This window comes from Mustela nivalis (genome assembly GCF_964662115.1).
Source record: "Mustela nivalis genome assembly, chromosome: 8".
NCBI classification, from domain to species: Eukaryota; Metazoa; Chordata; class Mammalia; order Carnivora; family Mustelidae; genus Mustela; species Mustela nivalis.
Window position 1 is genome coordinate 25,912,733 of NC_139027.1, and position 25,146 is coordinate 25,937,878.

The window sequence follows — 25,146 nt, forward strand, 5'->3', positions numbered from 1 at the left end:
ACGCTGAGATTTAGACCTGAGCTGAGATTCAGAGTGGGCTATGTCACCGACTGAGCCACCCAAGTGTCCCCACCCCCTCTTTTCTTTTCTTTTCTTTTCTTTTCTTTTCTTTTCTTTTCTTTCTTTCTTTCTTTTATTTATTTATTTATTTATTTTTGTGAGGGTAAAGACTTTTAAAAGCAGCCTTTCCACAAACACCAGGAGTAGATCTTGGGAGAAGCACCTTTCCACAAACACCAGGAGTAGATCTTGGGAGAAGCACCTTTCCACAAACACCAGGAGTAGTCTTGGGAGAAGCGCCTTTCGGCAGTTTAGGTGGCAAACCCGAGGGGACCTGCAGTGGATTCTTAGCAAGTCCTTTGGGGAACCTGGCCGTGTGGTCACCAGGAGGCCAGGTCCCTAGGACTGAGAGGAGACATCTTCTGCCTCTCTCCCCACTTCCTCCCCTGCTCCATCCCCACTTTCTGAATTTTCCGGCTATCTCCAGGTGATCTCTATGGGAATAGAACTCCTGGAAGCTGGGAGTGTGACCCTCTGTCCTCCACTTTATTAGTAAATATGAGGGACAAAGGCTGGGTCGTGGACAAAACCAAAGTGAAATGCCCAGCAGGCATGCTTATCTCTGTGAGAGGGGACTAGAACCTGCAAGGACTGGCTCCCTTCGGGGAAGACAAGGGAAGTTTAAGAGAAGCTCAGGGAGATGGGTGTTGGGGCCAAACCCAACCAGATGAAATGCTACCAGATGAAAACTAAGGATTCAACAAAGACAAACAACAATGACAAAGCCGACTACAGAATGGGGAAACGTGGGTGTGTTAGCTGAGCCTGACCTTCCCCTCAGTCTGTGAGCAGGGTAAAGCCTCATGAACAGGGGTCTCAGTAACACAACCCCTGTTCATGTCACAGGGAAGAGAAATCACAGAGAAGGAGCTCTATTGCTTTCACACTTATATTTTCTTTCCTTCCTTCTTCAAAGACTCAAGGGCTTTCAGGTTCATACTCTTTACAGATCAATATCAGTGAATGCTGAACTTGGCCCGTAGCCATCAAGGCTCAGAACCTGGAGTCCATCTTTGCTCATCCTGGGGACTCTGGGTCCTTGTAGGTCCCTCTGTCCACCATCACTTGCTTTTATCCTTCCTCTGAATGTCTGCAGTGACCCTCTGAGTTCAGGCACCCTACTCCTTGCTGTTTCTATTGTAAGAGTCTCTACTTGGTCTCTTCTAAGCCAACTGTATGCATATCTTCTGAAACACCACCAACAACTCTTCCTTGGCTCAAAAATCATCAGAGGCTCCCATTCTTTAAAAAAGTCCCATCCATAATTTAATTCCAACCCATCATGTTCATATGGTGCTGTCTCAGACTCTCTCTCCAACCCCCTCCCAATTCTCTCAGGATAGCCTATATTCTAGGCAGAAAGAGCTGCTATCTCCTGGTTTTCTAGCTTTTAGTCCTTGCTCATCAATCCCCTCACATCTGGAAGACCCAAAGTGTGCCCACCCTCCAGCTCCAGCTCCCTGGCGCCTGCCCTTCCCCCGCTGAAAGCCTCCGCACCTGACTCTGCTTCTCTAACCCACAACACCTTACACAAGTGCATAGCACCTGCAGGCTCTCAGTGAATGGTACTGAAGGAACACACATTTCTTCTTTCTTCTGTGCATCTCTGCCTCTAATGCTGGCACTGTCCAGGGTGTATCTCCCTCTTGCCTCCCTCTTCAGTGCGTGCACTTCATGGGAGAGCTCAGCGACTTCAGTCTCCTGGGCTTCAGAGACGCTCACATCGCCAACAGCTGTCCAGCGCACACTGGCGGGTCCTCGCTCTTGGAGCGACGTAAAATGACTCCCATCCATCTCCAACCAGAATGCACTGGGTGGTGCCTGGAAGTGGTCCACAACCACCTCAGGTTTGATATTTCCAATACTGAAGTGGTATCTTCCGGATCAATTCCATCCAACCACCCATATTCCCTTCTGCATTCCTTCCTCACCCCGACTCACTGTCATCTCGCAGAATGCATCCTCTGGTTGCCTTCTGAGACCTTCTTCATCATATGCCATGACCTGTCAGACCAGCCTCTTAAATATTTCTCGTCTCTCTCGCATCCTTTCCAGGATTCCATCTTTACCTTCTTGAGCTATTGCTATAGCTTCCTACATGGTCTTCCCAGAGCAGCCTGTGCAGGGGACCGTTTCTTCAATAAGCGGTCATGCTGATCAGAGGCAAATTAACCTGGGAGCTAAGAATACCTCTTCCAAGGGGCCTAATTTTGTATTTGTAATTTTGTGCCCTTTTTCTTAAAGGGACCCTCGAAGTACATAAGCTTCAGAGTAGCCAAAGTCTTGATCCTCCCTTGGTGACTAAGGAATATAAGCTTTTGGGGGCCTAAAAAATAAAGTATGAGTCGAGCCAAAACAAACAATATATTATTGGCTGTAAAATGAAAAATTGCAAAATTGATATTAATTGTAAGTATGTATTGTTAATAGTTATTGATATTGTTAATAGTAAGTATGTAATTGTCTACTAAACATAACACAATATCCACTTCATTCATTATAAAATATTAACTCATAAAACTTTATACATTTGAAAATGATCTGTGGGCTAGATTTTCTCCCTTGCAAGATTCCCTGAGTCTGTCTGATGATTGTGAAGAAATCATAGTTAATCATAAGGGGTTGCTCATACACAAATAACTTAAAAAACAAAAATATAATTTTTTCCCTAAAGTTTTTCCAGAAAAATGTATTTAAATGTCGAATTTAGTCACTTAGTCACATCTGTGGCATTCTCTGGAATGCTGCTCAGAAGGCTATCTTAATATTGATCACTTTGCAGAGCAATCATTACCTGTCTCTTTCCTGTACTGCATATACAGCCCAGTCTCCTTATTTGCAGTAGTTACGTTCTATAAAGTTGCTGCAAACATCAAATTAGCAAATACTGAGCCACTGCTCCTAGGGGAAGTACTAGCTTAGGTTCCTGTGGGCCTCTAGTCATGACATTTTCATCAGTATGTCGATATATAAACTTGTTTTATGTACATTTTTGTTGGAAGACACCTAACTTAATGTATATTTCTTATAAATAATCACATGCGATATTTCTGTTTAATAATACAGCAGCTGAGAACGGTTTAACAGCTTTCTGACCCTAGGTAATGTCACTATAAATTTCTTCGGCTCTTAGCCTCACAATGCCATCCATTGCGTTTTGTTTTGTTTTGTTTTTTTCACATCAGTTGTCTCTTCATGAATTCATAAGTTCACCTACTTTTTCGTAGCTTCATCAGGCATTCTAGTTATTACTTTGTCACTTTCCAGAGCAGAATCACATACAGATCAGTGATCTTCCTTTCCTTTTCGGAAAGCACCGAATCATTGGTTCATTGACATTGAACTCATGCCTGAAGAAAACTTACTGAGTAGGGGCTGTTTCTCCATAAGCACCTCCTAGCCTTCTTGTGCTTGTAAGACTTGAAAGCATTCCAGCAGTATACTTGGGGGCCATTTAAAATAGTGAAATCATCAATGGAAAGCACAAAAATAGGAAAAACGTGGCGCTAAATAGATTGCAACGAAGAGACTTGTTCACAGTAGGGCTGCTGAAGCAGGAAGGCAAGGCATTGCCCTGTTAGACCTTGGCTGGGACTGTGGGTCAAGCAGCTCAAATCCCATCCCCTTGCTGTGCTAGTCTGCAGATGGCTCTACACGTGCCTTGAGAATTTGCTTGCAAATATGGAAGCCACAAGTCATGAAGATCGACTGTTACCTATTTGAGAACAGGATCCCTGTCTTAGTGTTTCCTATCCCTTGTATTTAGCATACAGGGGATTAAATAGGTAATTATGGGATAAATAAATGGAGAAAGCTCAAATGTCCTCTCCTTTCTTGGATCACCCTTCCTGGAGTTGAACACTCTGCTTCTCAGCTCCACACTGATCTTTGTCTTCCTTTATTACATCACAGAGATGGATGAATCCATCTACCGAGACAGACAGATGAGCTATTCATATACCCAATGAATAGATGCTTTTAATTTTATTTAATGTTATTTCTTTTAAAAATATTGCCTCCCTTACTAGATGGTGAAGTCCTAACGAACACAATCTCTATCACATTTGTTGATTTATTTTTATTGGACTGAAAATTTGGATCAGAGGATCTCTGAAACTCTCCTGTTGCTAAAATTATTAGGGAGGGGCAAAGCTACTGAGCCATTCATCAAGGGACTTACAGACAAATGTAATCAAACCACTTAGAAGAATTTTACATTGTATCCCCTGCAAATGACATAGAGTTTAGTGCATGGTAAACATTCAATAAATCTTTGTTAAATTGAAATTAAATCATAGGAATGAATGATACATTTGTAACTAAAAACTGGAGCAGCTCTTGGTACCAGAACACATGGGTGTGTGTATCCTTTTTCAGGGTCTAAGGGCTGGTGGCCTGACACCCTCGCCAGGTTCCTTTTCAGAGACAGAGACTAGTTAAAAAGTTCAGCTATATTTCTATCTAAACAAACGTCTAATTTATAATTTTACTATAAGATCTCAATAAAGGAAAACCTTTTTTTTCCCCTCAGCGATATCAGTGATTTCCTTTGAAACTAAGAGAAGAAAGCAAATGAAGTTCTATAGCTCAAGGAGGAAAGAACCAATTGTACTGTTTGATGCAACAGGAAAAGATTCCCCTGTGAGTGTTAAGAAGCAAGAAGAATGCCTGTCAGAAATGGTCCCCTGTGATCCCGAGGAAAGCTCGGCACCTGGGGAACAGGGCACAGGGACAGATGTCATTGTGTCCAGGCCTCCCTGAAGGTAAAATTCACCTGAGGCACCTGTTCAAGTCCTGAGACACCAGATCTCATCCTGGCAGCAGCTCTCATCAGTAGGTCTGGACTGGAGGTGGGCATCTTTGTTTGTTTGTTTTAAACAAGGGATCCAGGTGAATCCTATCCTTAGCAAAGTTGGGGAAGCTCTGGAGTCTGGAAGACTTCTACGGCCCCTTCAGTTAAAGCCCCAGGGGCTCCTGTGTTAGCCCGGGTACTTGGAGCCACACTGTGTGAGCCTCTCACACAAGTTCTCCGCCAGCAGAGACATACTGATGGCTCAGCTCTCCTGTAGTGCCAGCTTTTCAAAATGGTTTCCTCCCACAAGGCATCACCTGAGGTTACAATAAAATCACCTGACTATATTGAATCTTCTCATTTTCTTAAATGCTAAAATGTGATGATTTAGGGGCTTAGTCCCTGAGATGAACCATGCCTGTGGAATCAGGAGCATGCTCTAGGGTGACCTTGGCTACCCAAGGTCATGCCAGGAGCTGCAGGCAGGGTGGCAGACACATTCCTTCAGTGCATTGCCTGGCTCAGAATGAAATGAGTTTGCCCCCAGCCCCTCAGAGGACTGAGCATCTCCAGCCACCCCCGTGGCCTGGGCCAACCTGCCTGAGACTTGGTACAACTAGCCCCTTTGGAAAGGACACTGGTCCTACATTTCCTAGGACCCGAGGTGGGAAGCAGGGTCTTATAATCAAATTTTGTTTCTAAATGAAAATTTTTTTTTGTAATTAATAACAAGAATTCAATGCACCCACCAAAAAGTAGAAAATTAACCTGTATAATTTCCTGCGGGGGGGGGGATGCAGACCTGCTGTGTGGTGATCTGACAGAGACCCCGGAACACACAGACTTGTCTGTACCCGCATCACAGGGCTCAGAAGCCCCGCACCATGGGATGTCTGCAACAGACACTGCGGCTGGCATTTCCTGACCCTGGGCCTGGGCCCGACCACCCGGGGATTCTATAGGTTCTGATTCTATAGTCCAGAGTGAGGTCTGAGGGTCTGAGGGTCTGCCTTTCTAAGAACCTCCCATTTGAAACCATGGATCGATCACACGTGGAGTAGCAATGCCTTGGGGCGATGCTGGAAGAATCAAGAAAATCAGCAGGGGGCTGCCAGCGATAAGAGGACAGAGGAGAACCAGTGAGAAGTCTGGACAAGGCATGAGAAAGGCTGAGAAAAGGAGGAGGAGGAGGAGCGGGGAGAGGAGTCACCGGATGACAGTGCAGGCCCGAGGGAATCGCTGTGCCCACCCGCCCCGCCTGCACGATGGGATCGCCTGGGAGCTCCAAAACTTAACGATGCCTGCGTCCCACGCTCAGAAATTCTGATTTAATCGAACTGAGGTTTGGTCTGGGAATTGGGACTTTCAAAAGCTCCCCAAGTGGTTCTAATGCGCACGGAGGTGGCCATCTGCTTTTCTAGCAGAATGATCTAGGGACCGAGGGGGTGTAGGGAGGACGATCTCAGGGGAGCCCTGCGATAAGCCCAGGCAGTGGGAGGCGGAGGCGGAAGGGGAGCTGGTGAGTGGAAGCCTAGCGCAGTCCTTGTTTTATTTGTACCTCCGGGAGGACTCAGAGGGGAGGAAGAGAAAAAGCACAGGAGTTTTGGGTAAATGTTATTCATGGCTCACTCAGCCTTGAGACTGTGTGCCTGAGGAGTGTGGCTCAAGGGCTCACCTGCCCGTCTCTTTGAGCAGAGACGTGCCATTGGGCCCCAGAGAGCCCATGACAGGCAGCTGTTCTGAGATCCTGTTAGTTTCTGGAAAGGCAGTGGGGGACACAAGAAGAAGACCGGGGCAGACAGGGAAAGTTTCTCTGCTTTTAAGGTCTTGTGGGATTAGATTGGGACACTGGATAATCCAGGATAATGTCCCCGTCTCAAGGTCCTTAACTTTTTAATCACTAGATGTGCACAGAGTCCCTTTTGCCATGTAAGGCAACGCATTCACAGGTTTCAGGGATTCAGAGGTGGCTAAGTTTGGGAGCCGCTCTTCTGCCTACATGCCTGTCCTGACTCTTGTTCTTTCCTCCACTCTGACTGTCCCCCACACGGGGGCTCAGCCAATCCCCAGGAGGACTCTGGGCATCCTTCCTTCTGGGAGGGAGAGCTGCTGAGTGTCTGACTGCAGCTTCTCAGTCCAGAGCCAAGAGGTCAGTGGAGGAAGGATGTGCAGCCCACCCCTGAGCCACTTTCCAAAACACTGGGCAGCTGTGACAGAACCATGAGCAAAGAAAGTCAATTTCATTTTGAAATGAAGAAAAAACAACATTTTGCTTTGCTCTATAACTGTTTTCCAACTCTTGATATTCTAGGGTTGATTACAGACTTCAAAAGAATGTGTGCAATTCTATTCTATTTATCCTGACACTGGAGACTAAAACAAAATCATCTGGAAGGTCGGGGGCACTTAGCACCCATGGCCCCTGGCGGCCGTGAAACTGCAAGCAGCTTGGCTTCATTCATTCTGCGGGCTAGAGTTCACCTAAGAGCTACTTGTTCTGCTTGTCCTTTCACTCAGCCTTTCCGTGATCCCCTTGGTATTAAGTGCGATCATGAGCCTGTTGACTGTGTACTTCACTATTAGAGCTCCTGCGCCAGATGGGGGCGCAGTCCTTGGCTTTTAGTCTAAGGACAGCGTTTCGGTCCTCACCATGGTGGAAAGCCTCAATTATCATTAGCTTTTTGGGCAGATGAGCCAAGTCTTCTCTTTGAAGTCAATTCTGTTTGCCATTTTAGGAATTAACCCAAGATTTAATATTTGCCCTCTCCCCAGGTCATGCATTTGGCTCTGTGTTCTTGGGAAAGTCACTCAACCTCTCTGAGGGCAGCACTGGCCTCTCCTTGAAGGTCTCATTCTTGATGGGCCGGTCATTTCTTTTAGAGCCTCACTTCCTCTCTATAACATGAGGGGGTAGAAGCAGGAGCTTTCTGTGGCCCCAAGGCTCTGTGATTCTGAGAGAGCAGGGCTGATCCCCGTGATGGTAAGGTGGGCACTGAAATCTGGTGAGAACCCAAAACACGGGAAGAATCAGATTCCCAACCGGCCATCGGCTCTTCCTGCTTTTCCTTTTCCAGAATCACAGGCCCTCCATCTGCATCCCCTCCCCCTTCCTCCCCCTTCCTCCCCTTTCCTTCCCCTTCCCTTCCCACCATGCACTAAGACCTTTTGATAAAGAAAGGATTGGAGGGAGCCCTTCAGGGAGGAAGCCGGGCGGCTGAAATCAAAAGCACTTCCAGCTGGGCACGCAGATTTCCCCTTGTGCCTCATCATACCCTTCTTATGCCGCCCTCCAGTTTATTGTGCTCCCCACATGCCACTGAAGGGTGCACCACCTCCAGGCAAAACCTCATGGCTCACCCCCCCAACAGGAACCAAGGCTGGAAGGAAGGGAGAAGCAGCTCACGTAGCCCCATCAGCCCAGCATTCATTTATCGGGTGTCTCCCGAGTACAGAGCCAGTCACTGAATCAGAGGACGTCAGGCTGGGAGAGCACTAATAGGTCATCCCAGCCACCCCTAGCATTGTGCGGAGGGCAGCGCCCCCATGGAGAGGTGAAAGCACCTGCTTCGGGTCACCCAGCAGCGCTCAGGCCAGAATTCAAGCTACGCCGCCACCAGCTCCTCGTGCTTTCCACAGCACCCTGTGGCTTAAGGAAGGTGCGGATGACGGAGTAGCTTCTATGAGCATGAATTTAAGGAGAACAGACACCATTTCTCTGAAGCGCTCCAAATTAACAGGACCCAGGATGCAGAAAAGACGAAACGCAAGGCCTTTTTAGAAAGTGAAATTGGAAAAGCGTGGAGGTAACTCTCTCCTGCAAATGGTGATCGCATTAGGAAAATGTAGGGGAAATGCTCCTCTGGGCGGGGGAGGAGACTTTCCTGAATTGGTTTTCCTTCCTTGCAACATTGGCTCATTCATCCGCCTTCTCACTGGCACACACACTATTCTCCTGCCGTTTTTCTTTTCCTTGACAAATTTATTACCTTATTTTCATATTACACTATAAACTTTGGTATACACAGCTTTTAAAGCAGCTATTTTTAATGCAAGATGACACACCAAGCTTTGAACCCCCCAATAAAATTGACCGGGGACATCTGGTACTAAAATGCTTACATTTCCTCCCCAGAGAAGCCTACTCTCTGTTTGCTATCTTTAAAAAGTAATGTAGGAATGAAAATAGGCTGACATTTTGAAAACAAGAAAAAAAAACTTATTTTTCTACTTCAAGTTGAAGTCTTCAAGACAGAGCCTTTGACATCGAAAGTTGACATTTGTAGCAATTAGTTATTTTCATCTCTTTGACTCTGACTATATACAAGTGCTGGGTAACTCATCCACTAATTTTTCTTCACAGGAACAGGAGGTAGTACTATATGTGTTATTGGGACTTAATGTTAAAAGTACAAATGTTATACGTTCTTATGAAAATAAAGGGGTTTTGATTATTTCTTTTGACAGTTCAAAGATCAGCACTCTAGGTAGGGCCTTTGATAGAATAGCCTTGGTTAAAATACTGCCCCTGGAGATCCTTGGAAAATTTTGAAGGATCTGATGGCACTCTGATTGTTGTCAGGTATACATGATTTTACTTTTTGGGAATGCGGGAGGCAAATAAGCTGGGGCTGCGGCTCCTCGGCAAGAAGCACTAAAGATCTATGTTAGTTTCCCTTGCTAAGGTTAAGGTGAAGAAGTGGGGGGGGGTCGTATTGCGCTCGAGGGTCCTTTGTGGAAAGTGAGACCATTATCCTGTCCTTAATGGTTTCTGGTCAAAAGTCCACCTATCATTTTATAGATTTGAGATCTGTGCTTGTTTTCGCTTTCGATGGTTTGCTTATCATCTGTCAACATCTGTATATCTGCTTTAGGGAGAAACCTATTATTATGAAACAAGATTGACCCCCAATACGAGAAAAGGTTGAGCCTGGGTGTCAGTATGAATGTCCAATTCCTACTCTAACTAGAATAATAGGATGGACTGGGGACAGTCACCTGGTGAGTGATAGAGGCCACCCCTTCCCCCGGCCCAGTCTTCCCCATTGCCTGGTGACCTTTTCCAGGACCAGCACAGAGGCCTAAGGTCATATGGAGAAAAGAGAAAGGTCAACCTACAGCACTGTATTTTCCAGGCATCTTATCTGTAGGTGGACAGAGCACAGGGTGCAGTTCACTTCTTGACCTACAGAAAAGGAAACTGAGATCAGAGCGGTGAAGCCCTCTCTCAAGGCCACATAGCTTGTTACTGGTTGAGCTAAGACTTGAATCCAGCTCTCCTCATACCCAAATAAATATTCTCTGTACCAATCCTGAGTGCAAATGCCATTTACTCCCAAGTGTTCATTAAGCTGTCCTTCCTTTCTGGAAGAGTCAGATTTCTTTCTTTCTTTCTTTCTTTCTTTCTTTCTTTCTTTCTTTCTTTCTTTCTTTCTTTCTTTCTTCCTTCCTTCCTTCCTTCCTTCCTTCCTTCCTTCCTTCCTTTCTTTCTTTTTTTTATTTAAGATTTTTGTTTATTTATTTGACAGACAGAGATCATAAATAGGCAGAGAGGCAGGCAGAGAGAGAGGAAGGGAAGCAGGCTCCCTGCGGAGCAGAGAGCCAGATGCGGGGCTCTATCCCAGAACCCCGCATTGAGCTGAAGGCAGAGGCCTTAACCCACTGAGCCACCCAGGTGCCTCGAAGAGTCAGATTTCTTAAATGGCACTGCCTTGTTTCTATTTCTTTCATTTACATTTGTATTAAGGGAGAGAATGAATTTGGGCTGTAGGCTGTGTTGGTATTATTTGTGGCATAAGATTCAGCATGCAACATCCCTCGGTTTCTGGATTAAGAACGGCACTTACCCATACTGAACAACGCCCATCAGTGGACCGCCAGGGCCGATGTCAAGAGCTTGGGCAACATCAGCCAGGAACTGCTTTTGGATTCGGAATCGACGTTTGCCAATGCTTGAGCTCCCATCAATTAAAAACGACAAGTCAACTTTGCAGTCTGAGGAATGGAAAAGGGCTCTGTTACTCTAATGATCTCTCATTGCATTAACCCGGGCGTGCTCTTCTCTCTTCCCCCGTGAGAGCCCCCTGAGACTCCAGTGCAGAGAAAGTAAAAAGTAGTGGCAAGATGCAGAGTATATTCACTTATTTAAAATCATAGCAGATTTTCACCGGGCACTTGGGCTAGCACTTATTTCTATAACGGCTTTAGAATTCTCTGTATCAGCCACACCTAGAGCCTTCAGAAGACATGGCCTCCCGGTCAAGTGTGGGAGAGCTCTGAGGATGGTTTCCTCGGCTCAGACGCCATCAGTGCAGTCCCTTCAATGTAGAATTCACCGAGACTGAGTCTCAGGAGCTCCTGGTCTCTTACCCTTATTTTAATTTTGTAGAATTATGTGTTGGGTTTTTATAAAGGTGTGAAAAGATCTGCAAGGCCAGTGCTGGGTCGGTGGGGGGAGGGGTAGGCAGGAATGACAGAATGCTTGCCTCACTTCCCCGGGTGAGGCAACCACAGAATTACCCACATGTATCTACACATCTCAGGACTTGTCTGTAGCAGTCTTTGCATTTTTTCCTTGCTTTCAGTTGTGATGGAGACGAGGATAGTCCTTCTGGCTGGCATCTCTGGACCTCTGTGCGTACATGAAGGCTTTGAGGGAGGTGAGGGGCTAAAGCTCTTCTCAACCTTTCAAATGCTGCTGCAGTTGGTGGAAAGCCGCATAAACTAATAGTGTCTTCTTTGTGCTCGACTGATATTATATCATCTTACTATGAAAAAGCTGATTATCCAATATGATCAGTTCTTATTGGGAGGTATATATCCCTTTGATTGGTTAAAAAAAGGGGGGGGAGGTGAAATGAATCGTTGAACAACTGTCATGTGGGAGACAAAAATATTTCAAAACAGAGTTCCATGGGAGGAAAAGAAGAGAGAAGGACAGTAAAGCTAGGAATTTCTGGGCTGGAGTACCCACGAGGACACGCGGGCTAGTGTTGTCCTTCATGCTTGGGTGTGCAGCTGCCTGGACAAACCAGGATCTCCCTAGGCTGCTGCAGGATCGCCCACAAGGCCACTCGTAGGCTCTCTTCTCTCCAACGCATGTTGCATTGCTTCCATGTGACCAGGGTCATCCCGTTCCCCAGGAGGAGATCAGTAGGCAGGGAGGGATGTATGTATATATTAAACGAGAGCAAGAAACGGACATGAGTTGACCTCGTGTTATGCAGAATCTATGAGAGATATTTATGAAAGAGTGATACTACAGAATTGGCAGGTTAAGGGAAAAAATGATATCTGAGAATTTGCTTCAATCATCATCTTGCACTGGCCCATGGCAATGAAAGCCAGAGGAGAAGTGGGCGATGACAGGGGCCTCTCTGGGCCTGGCTGACTCTGCTCCATCTGGAATTAGTGCCGTGGCTTATTAGTGGATCTAGTAAACTCTTATTTCCTGTCTGCCTGGGCATTTAGTGCCTGCCAACTCTTCCTGTTCAGCTGGCTTCCCCTGTGCTTTGCTGCCCCAAAACTGCCTATGCCAAAGCATGATCATTGAGATGAAGATTGGAAGAATCAAAGAAAAGCAAGAAGTGAGGCTTAAAGATACTGCAGAAGGCTGGGGAAAAGCAGAAGAGAAGCAGAACTGTTCTCAGTCTTGGATGTTGTACCCCTCGTGGGGCCTACCCCTTTTCTCCTGCGTCCGAGCTGGCAATGAGAATTATTGCCAGCAGGTGGCAGTGGTGCTCTTTGGGCCTTCCCCCTCACCGCGGCTGTGGTCTGCTAGAAATCAGGATTCCCAGGCTCTACCCAGACCTGCAGAATCAGATCCCCATTCTAACAAGATCTCCTGGTGAACTGTGTGCACATGAAAGTTTGAGAAGGGCTCCTGGACAGGGGTTTTTCTTCCAGCTGTCAGCAGATTAGTTCAGTATGCCTTTTAAAATGAAAACTTAAAAAAAAAAAATAACTTGATTAGAATAAGGCCCAACGGTGATTATCTTTGTAAATAAATAAAGCACATGGATTTTGAGTCTCTGTTTTGCTTCTTCATAGACAATTTTTTTCTTATTTCTTACATCTTGAACCGTGCTCAGGGTTGAAGTGTTCATTTGATAGCTGGGTTTTAAGAAGTTGAGATGTTCTCTATTGGTTTGGCTCTCTTTACTCACTACCCTGATGGCTGACATTGGAATCACCTGTGCTCTCCATTTCCCAAGATGCTTTAATGATCATGGTTTCAGCTCTGCGAGTGCGCTCACTGAGACCTAGTGGCCTCCTCTTACGGAGATGAAAACATGCCGATAGGAAGATGACATCAATGCTACAGGACAGAATTGAGTCACTAAACGTTCAGCATGACCAATTTATTCTTATCACAGAGGACAGAGGTTGGAGGACAAGGAAAAAAAGGTAAGGTAGAGTACAGAAATCAATCTACCAATTTTCTTAATTGCTTTGTTTTTCTCCAACATGATATGATTTTATAGGTGAATGCTTTGTGCTGTCCAATGCGTTAGGCCAGTGTTTCTTAACCATGGACATATATGAGAGTTGCCTATGAAGCTTCAACAAAGAGGGATGCCCAGGAATCCCTCTGAGTTGTGCTTTTCAAGGTTTGATGTGCAAAGAAATCACTTGATTCGGTAGGTCTGAGAGAGAGAGAGATTTTGCATTTCTATCAAGCCCGCAGGTGATGATGATGTAGTCAGTGTGTACCCTGAGTAGCAAGACCTAGGGTGAGGCAGATTCAGTAGGTATGCACCAGGAACCAGGCATCTTGAGTTTTTTAAAACGTCTTCAGGTGATTCTCCTACATAGCTGGGTTGGGACTCCCAGCCCACGGGTGGCTGACCTGCCACGACTGTCTGAGGGAATCAATCTGTGGGGGACCTCCCCAGCCTGCGACCCTCAGCTGCCTCTGGTTTTCCTCTTTTCGCCTGACCCTTCCTGGTATCTTCAGGTGCTTCTCCTCCACCTATTTAGCGCTGAAGTTCTCCAGGTGTAAGCCCTCTGTTTTCCCCAGGTCACCTTTCCTGTTTTCAAGACCTTGGTTTTGAATCCTAGCTCATCACCTTCCAACTCTGAATTCCCAGATGGGGTGCTCCTTCTCAAGTCGGCTATGGGTAGTCAACTGTCTACTAGACCGAAGGTCTTATGGGAGATGGAGGGCGGGAAGGCTCTCCCTGCCCCCACCAGCCCCACCCTACTGGTCCTCATGGCCCCGCCCATTAGCCCAGCCGCTCAAATCCTCTTCCTTACTTTCCTCACTCACACCTCTTCTCCAACGCTCTAGATTCTTCCTTCTCAGTCTCCTGAATCTGCCTATTTCTCCCCATTTCCACCTCCAGCTCAGAGCTCTGTCTGCCCCCCTGTCCACTGGGGCCACTGACCCTGCCAGCAAGCGGGTCTCTTCCTGTACCTCCTCCTTTGTCTCCCCCCACCCCGTTGCCATGGTGTTGTTGAAAAAAAAAAATCCGATCCTCTCCACCTCGTGCACACAGTTTAAATCCTCCATAAGCTCCCCTTTCCCCTTAGAACCAAGTGGCAGGAGAGAGGAGATGAATAGATCCAGGGTGGGAGTGAGTGCCGAGAGAGGGAGGAGCTCGGATGTCACAGCCACTACGGGTTTCCAGTCGTCAGTTCACTTACTTGGATCTCCCTGGGATACTGGCTCCAAAGACTGTGTGCTTAATTCTTCTTTTGGAACAAATCCTGGAAAGAACAGTAAAACTTTTGGTGACTTACAAGAACAGGAAGCATCTGGCCTTACCCCAGGGATGGGGACATCATGGATATTCACACCCAGTTTGGGGTTGGGGGGAGGCTTGGCTTAAGGCTGACTGTGCTCTTCTCCACACTGCCCCCCACTTCAGAGGTAAGAACGAATTACTGACAGCCTACTAAGGACACGGGACTCTCCTGGGTGCTCAGGGAGTTTGAAGTCACAAGACCTAGGTCTGCTCCCTACTGCCTGTTAACTGAGTCTATCTGAGCCTTAGTTTCCTTATCTGCAAGAAGGAAGCACTTGGCCAGAGTAAATTATCCCTCTGTAAAATTCTGAAGATCTTAAGGTCAGGGCATGTGTCTTGCTCATCTTGGAAACTTTCACTGTTGCCTATGACGTGTGGGTCCTTGGTCAACATTTGGCGGTTGAGTCAATGAACCAAGATAGGAGAGACACATGGAAATCTAATGGGGGGTAGATATAGACTGAGAGGGGACCTAAGATCCGCAGGAACGCAAGCAAATAAGAGGGTCCAGAGAGTAACCCCTCCCCTCCGCAGCCTGAGATTAGAGGTAAAGCTGCAAAAGGGTTTTGTGCTTTGAGAATGTGTGTGTGTGTGATTTCAGGCTCGGGAGTTTTCTCTAGGGCCATTTACATGGGAGCCAAGTTCACACATGTATCATTTAAGGGATCGAAGACAATCAGTGCGAATCTTCTCAGGCTCTGGAAGGCCAGTGCATTTCTCAGGCAGCACCAGAAGTTGGTCAGTTGGTCTCCCTGTTTTCGGGAGGCCCAGGAGTGCCCTCGCAGAGGCTCTGGCAGAGGAGGAAGGTGCTGGGGGCCCCGCTCGCTCTTGGCTGTGGTGAGCTTTCTCTAGGCTTGTTAGTTTTTCCAATTTGCCGAGCACATGATTTCATCTTTCCATGAAAGGTCAGTCTGCTCATCCCACTTCCTCGCATCATTTTAAAGATTCGCTTTGGGTGTCTAACGGCATTTCTCAGCCAGGAGCCTCTCAGGGGAACGGTCCGAGGCTCCACGTTGGAGGGAGAAGGGAAGAAACGAGAGGCCCGCGTCCTTTCCTCCACCCCATCTCTCCCTACCAGTAAAATCTGCCCTCAGACCGAGAGCTGGGTTTGCTGTTGGGAGTCTGGAACACTTAATTCAGTGAACAGCAAACAAGACTCATTCACACGGAGGGAAAGCTGAACACCCGTCTGCAAAGGGGGAACTAGGGAGTCACAGTATGCTTCGAGATGGAGTGAGACTTGGAGCCTCATTTGGGGTTGAGGAACTCCCTCACTCCCGTTGTAGAGCTTAGTCCTCATGTTTCTCATTTCCCTTTTGTTACCCAAGGGACAACACTGGCCTCTGCGCCACCCGCTGGCTTGTCAGGCTCTCCTAATTCTGGCATCCTATGTGTCTCCCGTCTAGTCAGGGCCAGGAGGTTGGGCTGTATAATTACCTGCATCTAAAAGGACCGATCCAGGTTGCCACAAGTCCATTTCCCCTGATTTTCAAAATTAAAAAGAAGCAAACTTGTTATTTAGGTGAAACCAGCAGAAGCTCTCAAATGAACTTCCAGGATGGTAACATTTTACAGTTGTGGCAGAAAGTTCAGTAAAAGAACGTGGCACCAGGCTTTAGGATGAGGCTACCTCAAACCTTAAGGATTCTTCTCTCAGAAAGCTCTAAAAACCAAAGAGAGAAACATCTTTGCCTTTTCTTTCACTGTGCACCAAGAATCATGGAAAATAGAAATCCCGGGATTTGAGGGGACCAAAAACTCATCCAATCGAAACCAATCCCACCCAGCATGCTTCTACAACACCCCTGCCAAGTGCTTGGATGGCTGGTGCTTGAATACCTCCAGGGACAGGGAGCTCAATACACACTTCTGGGACCACTGAGATTGTTAGAAAATGTTTCCTGTATCGATCTGAAATCTTAATGCATCCCACCATCCACCCTCATGAAGCACCCACTATGAGCCCTAAGTCATTTTAGGTATATCTGACTACCCATCTGTTTCTGTTCTCTTCCTTAGAACTATACAGAACGAATCTAGGCCCCTGCTGAGGTCAGGCGGTCCCCTCATTTCCTGAGTCTCTGCTTGTCACCGCGTGCTGCCAGCAGAAGACAGCAAAGTGGTGCCTGGCCTTTCTCTCTGCAGGAAAATGTTGTATGCCCCCCACTCTAAGCTGGTCCTGAAAAAGGGGAAGGGGTGGTGGGGAAGGGGGGGGGGATTCTTATCCCACAGTCCCTGATGGCTGTAGGGGAGTCATGGCCAGGAGGGGCTCAGAGGCAGCACAAACGTGGGCTGAAGCCTCAGAAGGATAGCAAGAAAAGCTGTTTCTCTCCCTTTGTCCCTTCTCTGCCCACCTGCCCAGCTCGGACAGCTGACAGCTGAGGGCCCGATGAGCCCGTCAGCGTGGCTGCATCTTGCGATGATGAACAACTCAAAAGAAGTGGTGTTTTTCTTCGTACGATGATGTGAGGCTATTCTGAAAGGCAATCTGTGTTCGTGCACATTCTGATTCAATGGTGAGAATGGAGTTTAATTTGGCTCAGCCACTAACCAGGTGTATGACCTTAGACAAGTCACAGACCCTCTGTGAACCTTGACTTCTTGCTGAAGAGCATTTGCAGGTTGGGTGAAATGATCTCGAAGTTCAGATTTATGATTTATAGGTTTTAAACCTTCTGTTTTTTTAGACTTATTTCTCTATCGCCATCTGCTGGCAAAACACACCCTTCCCTAAAAAAAAAAAAAAAAAAAAAAAAAAGAAAGAAAGAAAAGAAAAGAAAAAACAACCCCAAAACCAGTGCAGGTAGCATCTCTGCTTTTGCCCAAGGCTCTGGGCCCCCTTGAGGCTACAGAGAATTACGAAGCTGGGCATACTTCAGCAGGAGAGAAACAGTTTCCTGACAGCAAGGATCTCTTAAGCTCTCGCTCCTCTCCTGGGTTCTGGTCCTTCTGCTGGTACCGTTTATATTTGTTTGGGACAAGTATGAACTGAATCACTTTCCTCCAAACCCCGAGGGCTGACAAATATTTGGACAGCTGAGACCTGGTGATTTTGGACTTGGTGGTAATGGCAGGTCAGTCTGTGGGGACACTTCCATCCTGGCGCCGAGGAGGAACCCGGGGATGGGAGGGTAAAAGGCAGGAGAAGGCCCACCCCGTGTCCACCAAACCCCAGCCAGGAACCCCGGGGGACTCCCTGCCTTCTCCCACCATAAGTTCTCTCCTGTGCAAAGCTGAGGTCCTAACCACTCGTCCTGACCTGCCTGCCACAGAGGGAAATGTATACACAATCACCCCAAAAAGGGGAAGGCAGTCTTGGAACACAAGGACTCATTTTTGTGGCCGTACTTGCTCGGTCATCTCCTCGATACCCTCCGTGTCTGAGGGAGACGCTGGCCCCGAAGGATTCCCACAGAAAAAAGGTAGAACCATGAACGCTCACTAAGAGTGCGCCCCTTGTCAGGTTCTGACCAAGCACGTCGCAATGGTAAGTCCCCATAACCCGGAACGCTGGTTGACAACCATGACCCCGTTTTAGAGGTGAGGAGACCCCTGCAGAGGGAGGAGGGAGCTGAGCTGGCAGGCCTGGCTCCACAGACTGCACATAACCCCCACCTGTTTATCACTCGGGGGAGTCTCGGGCCCTGGAGCATCTCCGGGGGAAATGGGTGAGGCCCGGAAGGGACCCCCCCCCCCCATAACTCCACTACATGGGGCACGCGAGATCCCTGCTCGGAGACCCTGGTCATGATCTTGGCTCTGGTTCCAGCTTCTCTTCCCTGCCCACCTGGGAGCCCCCAGCACAGGACCCAAGTGGGAGCAATGACCCAGGGTCCCCAGAGATTTCCCCAGAGTGTGGGGGTGAGGAGGTGGCCGTCAGACAGGCAGCAGGCCTCCAGGGCCAGGCCAGGGCACCTGGGCCCCTCCTTCCCCACATCCAGGCTTCCTGCCTAGAGCCACACGCTTCCCTCCAACGGCTCTCTCTGGCTGTGGAGAAACACTGGGCACAGAGAGCAGCTGGCTGTGGGCCTCCCCCTGCAGCACCCCCTGCCCTGGCACGGGGCTCTCAGAGGGGCCCAGGACAGGCTGAGGTTCCCGGGGAGCCGTCGTCCCCATGAAACATCTGCCATCCTGGGTTTCCACAAGAGTTCCACTCCCAGCTCCATGTGGGATATTGGTTTGGGACCTGGTAGCCTTTTTCTCATGCAAAAGACATGAGGTTGGGTTTCCAGGCCAGGGAAGCATATTTGATCAAACATGGTAGCATGAAACAGAATGGTTCTGAGGAGAAGTCACTGAGTTCTAACTGAAATCTTCAGGGGTACCCCTCCCTCCCCGGGGGTGGGAGCAGGAGCAGCCATGCCCAGGCAGTGGCCCCCATGCCCACTCAGAGGGCCCGGAAGGAGGGGTAGCATCCGGCATTGGGGCCTAGAGACGGCAGTGGCCTTGCTGATAACTCTGGGGGACTAGAGGATGGGATCCTCTACCTGTAGAGGCGAAAGTTCCCACAGCACAATTCTAGAATCTGAAAACAGCTGATTCATCTCTGTAGTTCTAACCCAAGGCACAGTGTCTGACATAGAGCATGCTCGGTAAATGGTATTCTCTAAACTGAAGAGTAGTTCCTCTGCAGTGGGTGGGGGTGGTGAAAATGGGGGATGTGGGAAGTTACCTCAGTGGGCATCAGTGGGCAGAAGGCATGGTGGGAGGGGGTTTTAAGCCTGGTGTCCCGTGGAGCAGAGGATGAAGTGCTGAGGTCAATGACAACCTCGCTGGGTCCATATATAGCTGCTCGTGTCTGGTAATGGGTTGCCCTAAACACAGATGAGGTATTTAGTGGGGCTCATGAGATTTGGTTCCATGTGGTGTATTTTTATCAGTGACAAGAACCGAGGCAGGTGGCATGTTCATCAATTTTGTGGATGACAGAGAAGTTGGAAGGATAGTTAATACACTAAACGACAGAATTAAGATTCAGGAAGATTGCAAGAGATGAAACTAAAAGAGAATTTCATAGCGATAAGTGTGATATTCTAAGTTGGGTTCAAAAAAAACTCAATGGTGCAGAGACGGGATGGGTGTGATCTGCTTCCCTAGAAGTGTAAGAGAAAAAGTCCTGGTGCTTGAGTTATAGCCAGTTCAGGAGGAGATGAACTGATGGGCTGCCAGCACTTCTTCCAAATATAACTGGGGATGTTTTCATGGAGGAGCAATATTTAGGCTGAGAGAGGCAGTTCCTGGGCACACAACCCTCACGGGCTCGCGTTCTGCTCTGGGTGTCCTGCTCTGAGTCACTCACGGACCAAAGTGTAGCTAAGGGGTGTACCGCGGTCACAGAAGGACCTGTGGGAGGAACTGGAGAAATTTATCCTAGGAAAGATGGCACCTAAAGGTGGACATGAAGGCTCCTTTTGTATATTTGAAAGGCTCTCAAGTTCATGCTCTTTAAAACGACTGAAGATCCCAAAGGGCTGTTGTTTATGAGGGTCATATCTATTATTCTTATATTAAAAATTGAAATGATGCATTCTCTCATCTGAAACAGAGTATTAACTATTTCCCCACTTCACAATAGAGCTATTTTGTTTTAACAAACTTTTTATGAGAAACAGCTGCTTTTTAAAACAATTCAGTGAGAAGAGTGACAACTTTCTTCAATGTCTGGCATAAGAAAAGATGGCCCAAATCTGATATCTGTTCCTCCGTCTGTGTGATATGTTGTTTTGGTTCATGTACACAAAGAAAATTTGGCCTCATACAGTTGTGTAGTAGGAGAAGGGAGAACCTTATAAAATCCCTGGAAGTAGGGTCCTTGGACCACACTTTGAGAAGCTTCAGTTCAGAAAAATTAGGATCTGTGGGGCTGAGTCCTAGAAAGTTCTGTCAACAGTGAGGGGGCTGGGAATCCCCTAATGGCTCACTCAAAGTTCTCTGACCTAGGGCAAAAGCCTCTGTCTGGCATGTCCCCAAGGGATTCATTTCTTTGGTGGGGAATGATTGCAGAGGCACCTTATGCAATTCTTCCCAATCCCATGTTTCCATGATTTTCTAGCCAAAGAAGTGGGTGACTTGCCTGATAGGCATGATTGTCTCTGAGGAAAGAGCCGGCAGAAGGGCATCTAAGAACCCTAAGCGTTCTGACCTGCCTTTACTCACGGTGTACGAGTGGCTTACATCCACCTGCAGGAGCCCCAAGGAGGCTGGGCACCCCCTAATGAGGTCCGGGCGCCCGTGGGCTAGGAGGGGCTCTTGAGGCCAGGGCTTTCCGGGAGTGGGTGGGAGGCTCAGAGCAGTGTCGGGGATGACGACGGAGGGAGAGGAGCCACAGAAGTGAGTAGGATTTGAGGGCACAAAGGGAGCTGGGAGCATCTGTGAGGCTCGAGGAGATTGAGCATAATTGCTGGGAGCGTGAAGGAGAACAGAAAAGAAACAGGCTCAGAGGTAGAGGACCCGAGGTGGTAAGTTTAGAGAAAAGGAGTGGGGTCAAACCCTGAGAGTAACCTGGGGTTGTTGGCAGTAAAAAGTCAGAGCTGGAGGTCAGGTAATGTGCCTTGTTGCACCGACCTCCGGGACCACATCTGATTTGCGGTGGTGCCTCTGGGTATTTGAGCTCCATCCCCGAGGCTGGTCCTGGGCTGTGCCCCGCTGGGGACCTCTCAAACCGACCCAGCCCAGGGCCGCTACTGGGTGTCCAGACGGCCAGACACTTTTCTCTCTGACGCATTCAGAACAGACAGGCAAAGAAACATTTTCTAGGGGGTAGAAACACCTTGGCCTGCCCCCAAACCCTGGGGACGTGGAGATGAGCTGCGGAGGCTAGCGACCAGTGTGTGGGGAGAAGCGTGTTTGCCGGCGTGATGGAGCAGGGATGGTAAGCAGCCAGCAGCTTCCCCAGCTTGACCTGTGCTCCGGCAGGGTTCTGGAAAACATCTTGGGGAGAATCCCGAGTTTGGATATCTGAGGGGATGACACGGCACCAGCTGACTCACATGTCACCGGCAAACAGCTCTCTTCCCTTCCTTTGCCCCGGTTCTGCTTCTCCTTGGAGGTCAGTCGAGCTGTTTGTGGTTGGCTCTCTCTTTGGGGGTTGTGGCGGAGGCAGAGCTCCTAGCCTTGGGGACAGGAGGAGGGAGTGCCCCATGCTTGGCTGCCTGAGGGGTCCGACGGGCCTGTTGAAGACTAAGATGGCCCTGGAGCCCTTGTTATGTCCAGCGATCTGATTCTTCAAACCCTTTGTCCAGGACAACAGCGTATCCTTTGGCAAAGGTACAATGGTGCAGCTCCTCGATGCGAGTCCTGTCTGGGGGCCCCTGGGGAGCCCCTGCTCTGATCCAGTATCAAAGCCAAACAGAACCGACATTCTCCATTCTCTGAATCTTTTAACATGTGGGGGACAGACTAGTATCCCCTGGCAAGAAGAAGGCTTGACCTCTTTTCCTCAGGAGGTCCTGCCCTCCCCAGCCCCACCCCGCGCCCCCTTCCCCTCCCATGGCAGTGCCTTGTGGCTGCAAACGGTATGGTGTCCTCCTATCAAGTGTATCCACTTCTGGCCCAAGCCCTGAGCAGAGTTTGTAGAAAGCATCCAGCCTTGCTCGACTTTTCCTTTCTAATCTCTGCAGGCCTCATGGGCATTGCAGAGAAGAGAGCTTGCCTCATCCCTCTGCAATCCCAGTGTTTGGGCCAAACCTTTAAGGGATGCACCCAGAAGTGAAGAAAGGAGAGTTGGGAGTGCCATAATTCATAGAATTCCTGGAGGCCAGAGAACGAGTTTCTATTCCCCATATCAGAGAAGTACCCAAGCAAAGTCGGCCCTGCCCTTTCCTAGACAATGCTAAAAAAGGTTCTCTTTCTTTTACCCTAGTTCCTCAAGCACAAACCCCAGAGAGTATCATTTTTCAGCTTTATAAGAGCCTAGTTACTGAATCCTTAGGAATTTCGATCACAACCGCCACAAAATTGCCTCCAGGGAATGGCAACTGGTGAAAGCCTTGCTTATTTAATGGCTCCTTGGCTTTCCTTTCAAGTTTCCTTACAAGTGGGGCCCTTGAGCAGCATCTTCTGTTGGGATCACCGGTTTAAGGCTCTCTGTCCAAATCTAAATCAAATGGCCAGGTATCTGGGAAGGCAAACCCGACAGACACACTCTAGACTTCCGTTAGGAGCTGGACGGGTGAGTTCAGGTTCTTACCTGGATTGGCGCGAGGGCTGTGGTGGCCGCTTGCGTAGGAGCTGGTGGACCAGAGATCTGTAAAAACATGGCACTGGTCAGAGCATGAATTTAATCTGCTCTCATTCTTTCCATGATCCAACCTAGCAAGACGTTACCAACCAAGGTCAGAACAAAGGTAAAGCTTTGTCCTTGGGTGGTCTGAACCTGCCTCAAGGAGGCCTTGAAATGGAAAAAAAGAGGGGGGTGAGGTGGGGATTTAACTCAAAATACGGACTGAAAATCCTACGTAATCATAACCCCTGTATTTCACAATTGCCAAAGTATCTTTTCTAAAGGGCCATATTTTTTTACACTTCATTATTCTTACAATAATTCTCCTCACCTGTGACACTCCTGAGGCGGCTAAAGTAATCCTTCAGTATCAATGTCACTTAACGTTCCACAATTTGCTTAAATGGCGTTAACATGGTGCTGATGCAAATAGCATTAGCTTTCAGTCATTTTAAAGGTACACAATGGGTTATCCTTAATTACTTTGTGAGAAAAATCAAATACACTTCAGCGTTCATTATTTATCAGGCAATTTCTCTGAAGCAAGGTTTTAAAAGAGAAGATAGGGAGGGGGTTTTGTAAAGAGAGATGCAAAGTCTGTTTTGGGGGGACAAGGAAACCATGTGAAAATGAGCTGAGGGAAAGAACCAAATTTCACAGAAGGGAAGAGACAGAAGGTCATGGAACACTATCAGTTCCTCAGAAAACAGAATCTATCCACAGTCAATGTTTCACTCCCTTCGACTTTGTTCCAATTATTTGAATACAAACTCAAAATAGCACTGTTTTCTCTCTAATTGTAACGGGAACAGGTGCTCACTGTAAAAACACATACCATGTGCAGTAAGAACTCACCTGCACTTCCTCTGTCCTGCAGTTACTTGTCCACAACCATGGTAGAGAGTGTCGTATCCTTTTCTCTATGCCCACATTCTCACGTACAACACACAAGTACCAAAATGAGGTCGGTACCCGTGCTGTTTTGTAGCCCCCTTCTTTGACTTAACAATCTGTCACAGGCCAGTCTCAGGTCAGTAAATGCACATATTCACCAAAATGTTAATGGCTGGGTGGTAATTGCTTTAACCCTTCTGATGGTGGACATTTAAACCGCTTATCTTTATTTTTTATTAGGAACAACATCTGTGTCCAGGCTCCTCACTCTCAGATGATAATTACCTGAGGATACACTCCCGTAAGTACAAATTCTGGGTCGTTTTTCCACACTCTAGACCAAACCATGTATTGTCAGTTTCTCATGTGAATCGGCGAAAAATGACATGTTGTTGCTCAATTTGCCTTGATTCGATTCCTGGCGAAGTTGAACAACTTTTGTTACGTTTATTGGTCGCTTATAGTTCTTCTGTTCTGGCCTAACTGGTCATGACGTTCCCGCATTTTTCTATGGGAAGGTTCCTCTTTTTCTTAGTATTTGTAATATTGGATTCTAAGGGAAAAGTTCTCCAGATACCTTCAATAAGACAAACTTTCAGAGAGGAGATAGAAGTTGGTGAGAAGGGAGGTCTCATGCGGAGGGACTGGGGAGTTGGGAGATGCTGGTCCCCTTCCTCCTCCCTAGAAAGGGAAACGCCCGCAGCCGTGAGCATGCCGTGCCATTAGGGGGCGCTCTGCTCCCCTCCGTCATCCGCCCCTTCTCTTTGGACGGAGGAAATCAGTTAGGTCTCCTGAGGCAACTGTGGCCCTTCTTGAAAGGAAACGGACTAGGAAAATAACGCCTAGCAAAGCCACCCCACCCTTGGAAGCCTGTGGTAGATTCAGCTGACCTTGCAGCCGGCCTTTTCCAGAGCCCTTTCTTCAGCATGTTTGTGGATCTGCTTCTACAGGCTGCCCCCTCTGGCCCTGGGATGTGGCTCTGCAGCCACCTGGCTCTTGGGGATGCCTGTGTAATCCTTGGTATCTCCCATGATGAACAGAACAGCCTCGCTCCTGTCCCTCTGAGAGGTCTCTGTTGCTCTAGCTCTTGGCTCCCTTACCCCCAGCCTTGACTTGTTCCTTGCTATCTTGTTCGGTCGGCCTATTCTTGGGTCAGTTAAGAGGTATCCAGCCCCATCCTCCTTGTTCTTCCGCCTGTATTTGCCCCTCCTCCTGGACTGGGAGAGCCCGTCTTTTCCGGCTATGAAGTTTCCACTTTCCACTAGACTCTCTACAAGTTCCTATGTTCTGTGAGAACGACAGCTCCTTACCACATTGTGGAGCAAAGAGGACTCACAGACCCCCAGTGCAGATTGTTCTGGCTACACACTTCTAAGAGCCAAGAGCTGAAGTGACCCTTTGCAGGGATCTTGGTAGGATGTGTTCATAGGTGTAGC

General features: G+C 47.9%; 2 protein-coding genes across 6 annotated transcripts in view; one reads left to right on the forward strand and one right to left on the reverse strand.

Moving 5' to 3' along the window:
* The window catches only part of STRN (striatin), a 141,650-nt gene extending 136,451 nt beyond the window's left edge, over window positions 1-5,199 (forward strand). The window contains exon 22 of the transcript XR_014315632.1: window positions 4,592-5,199. The gene's annotated coding sequence lies outside the window, so the exon portion shown is untranslated. The remainder of the gene's footprint in view (window positions 1-4,591) is intronic.
* The window catches only part of VIT (vitrin), a 95,952-nt gene that overhangs the window by 9,135 nt on the left and 61,671 nt on the right, over window positions 1-25,146 (reverse strand). For 4 of the 5 annotated variants that reach the window (XM_082745622.1, XM_082745621.1, XM_082745620.1 and 1 more), the window contains exons 8-11: window positions 22,784-22,840; window positions 16,033-16,077; window positions 14,495-14,557; window positions 10,696-10,843 (exon numbers count right to left, since the gene is read on the reverse strand). In XM_082745622.1, the coding sequence (XP_082601748.1) occupies window positions 10,696-10,843; window positions 14,495-14,557; window positions 16,033-16,077; window positions 22,784-22,840 (313 nt within the window). The remainder of the gene's footprint in view (window positions 1-10,695; window positions 10,844-14,494; window positions 14,558-16,032; window positions 16,078-22,783; window positions 22,841-25,146) is intronic. The other variant, XM_082745624.1, reaches the window with a different exon arrangement.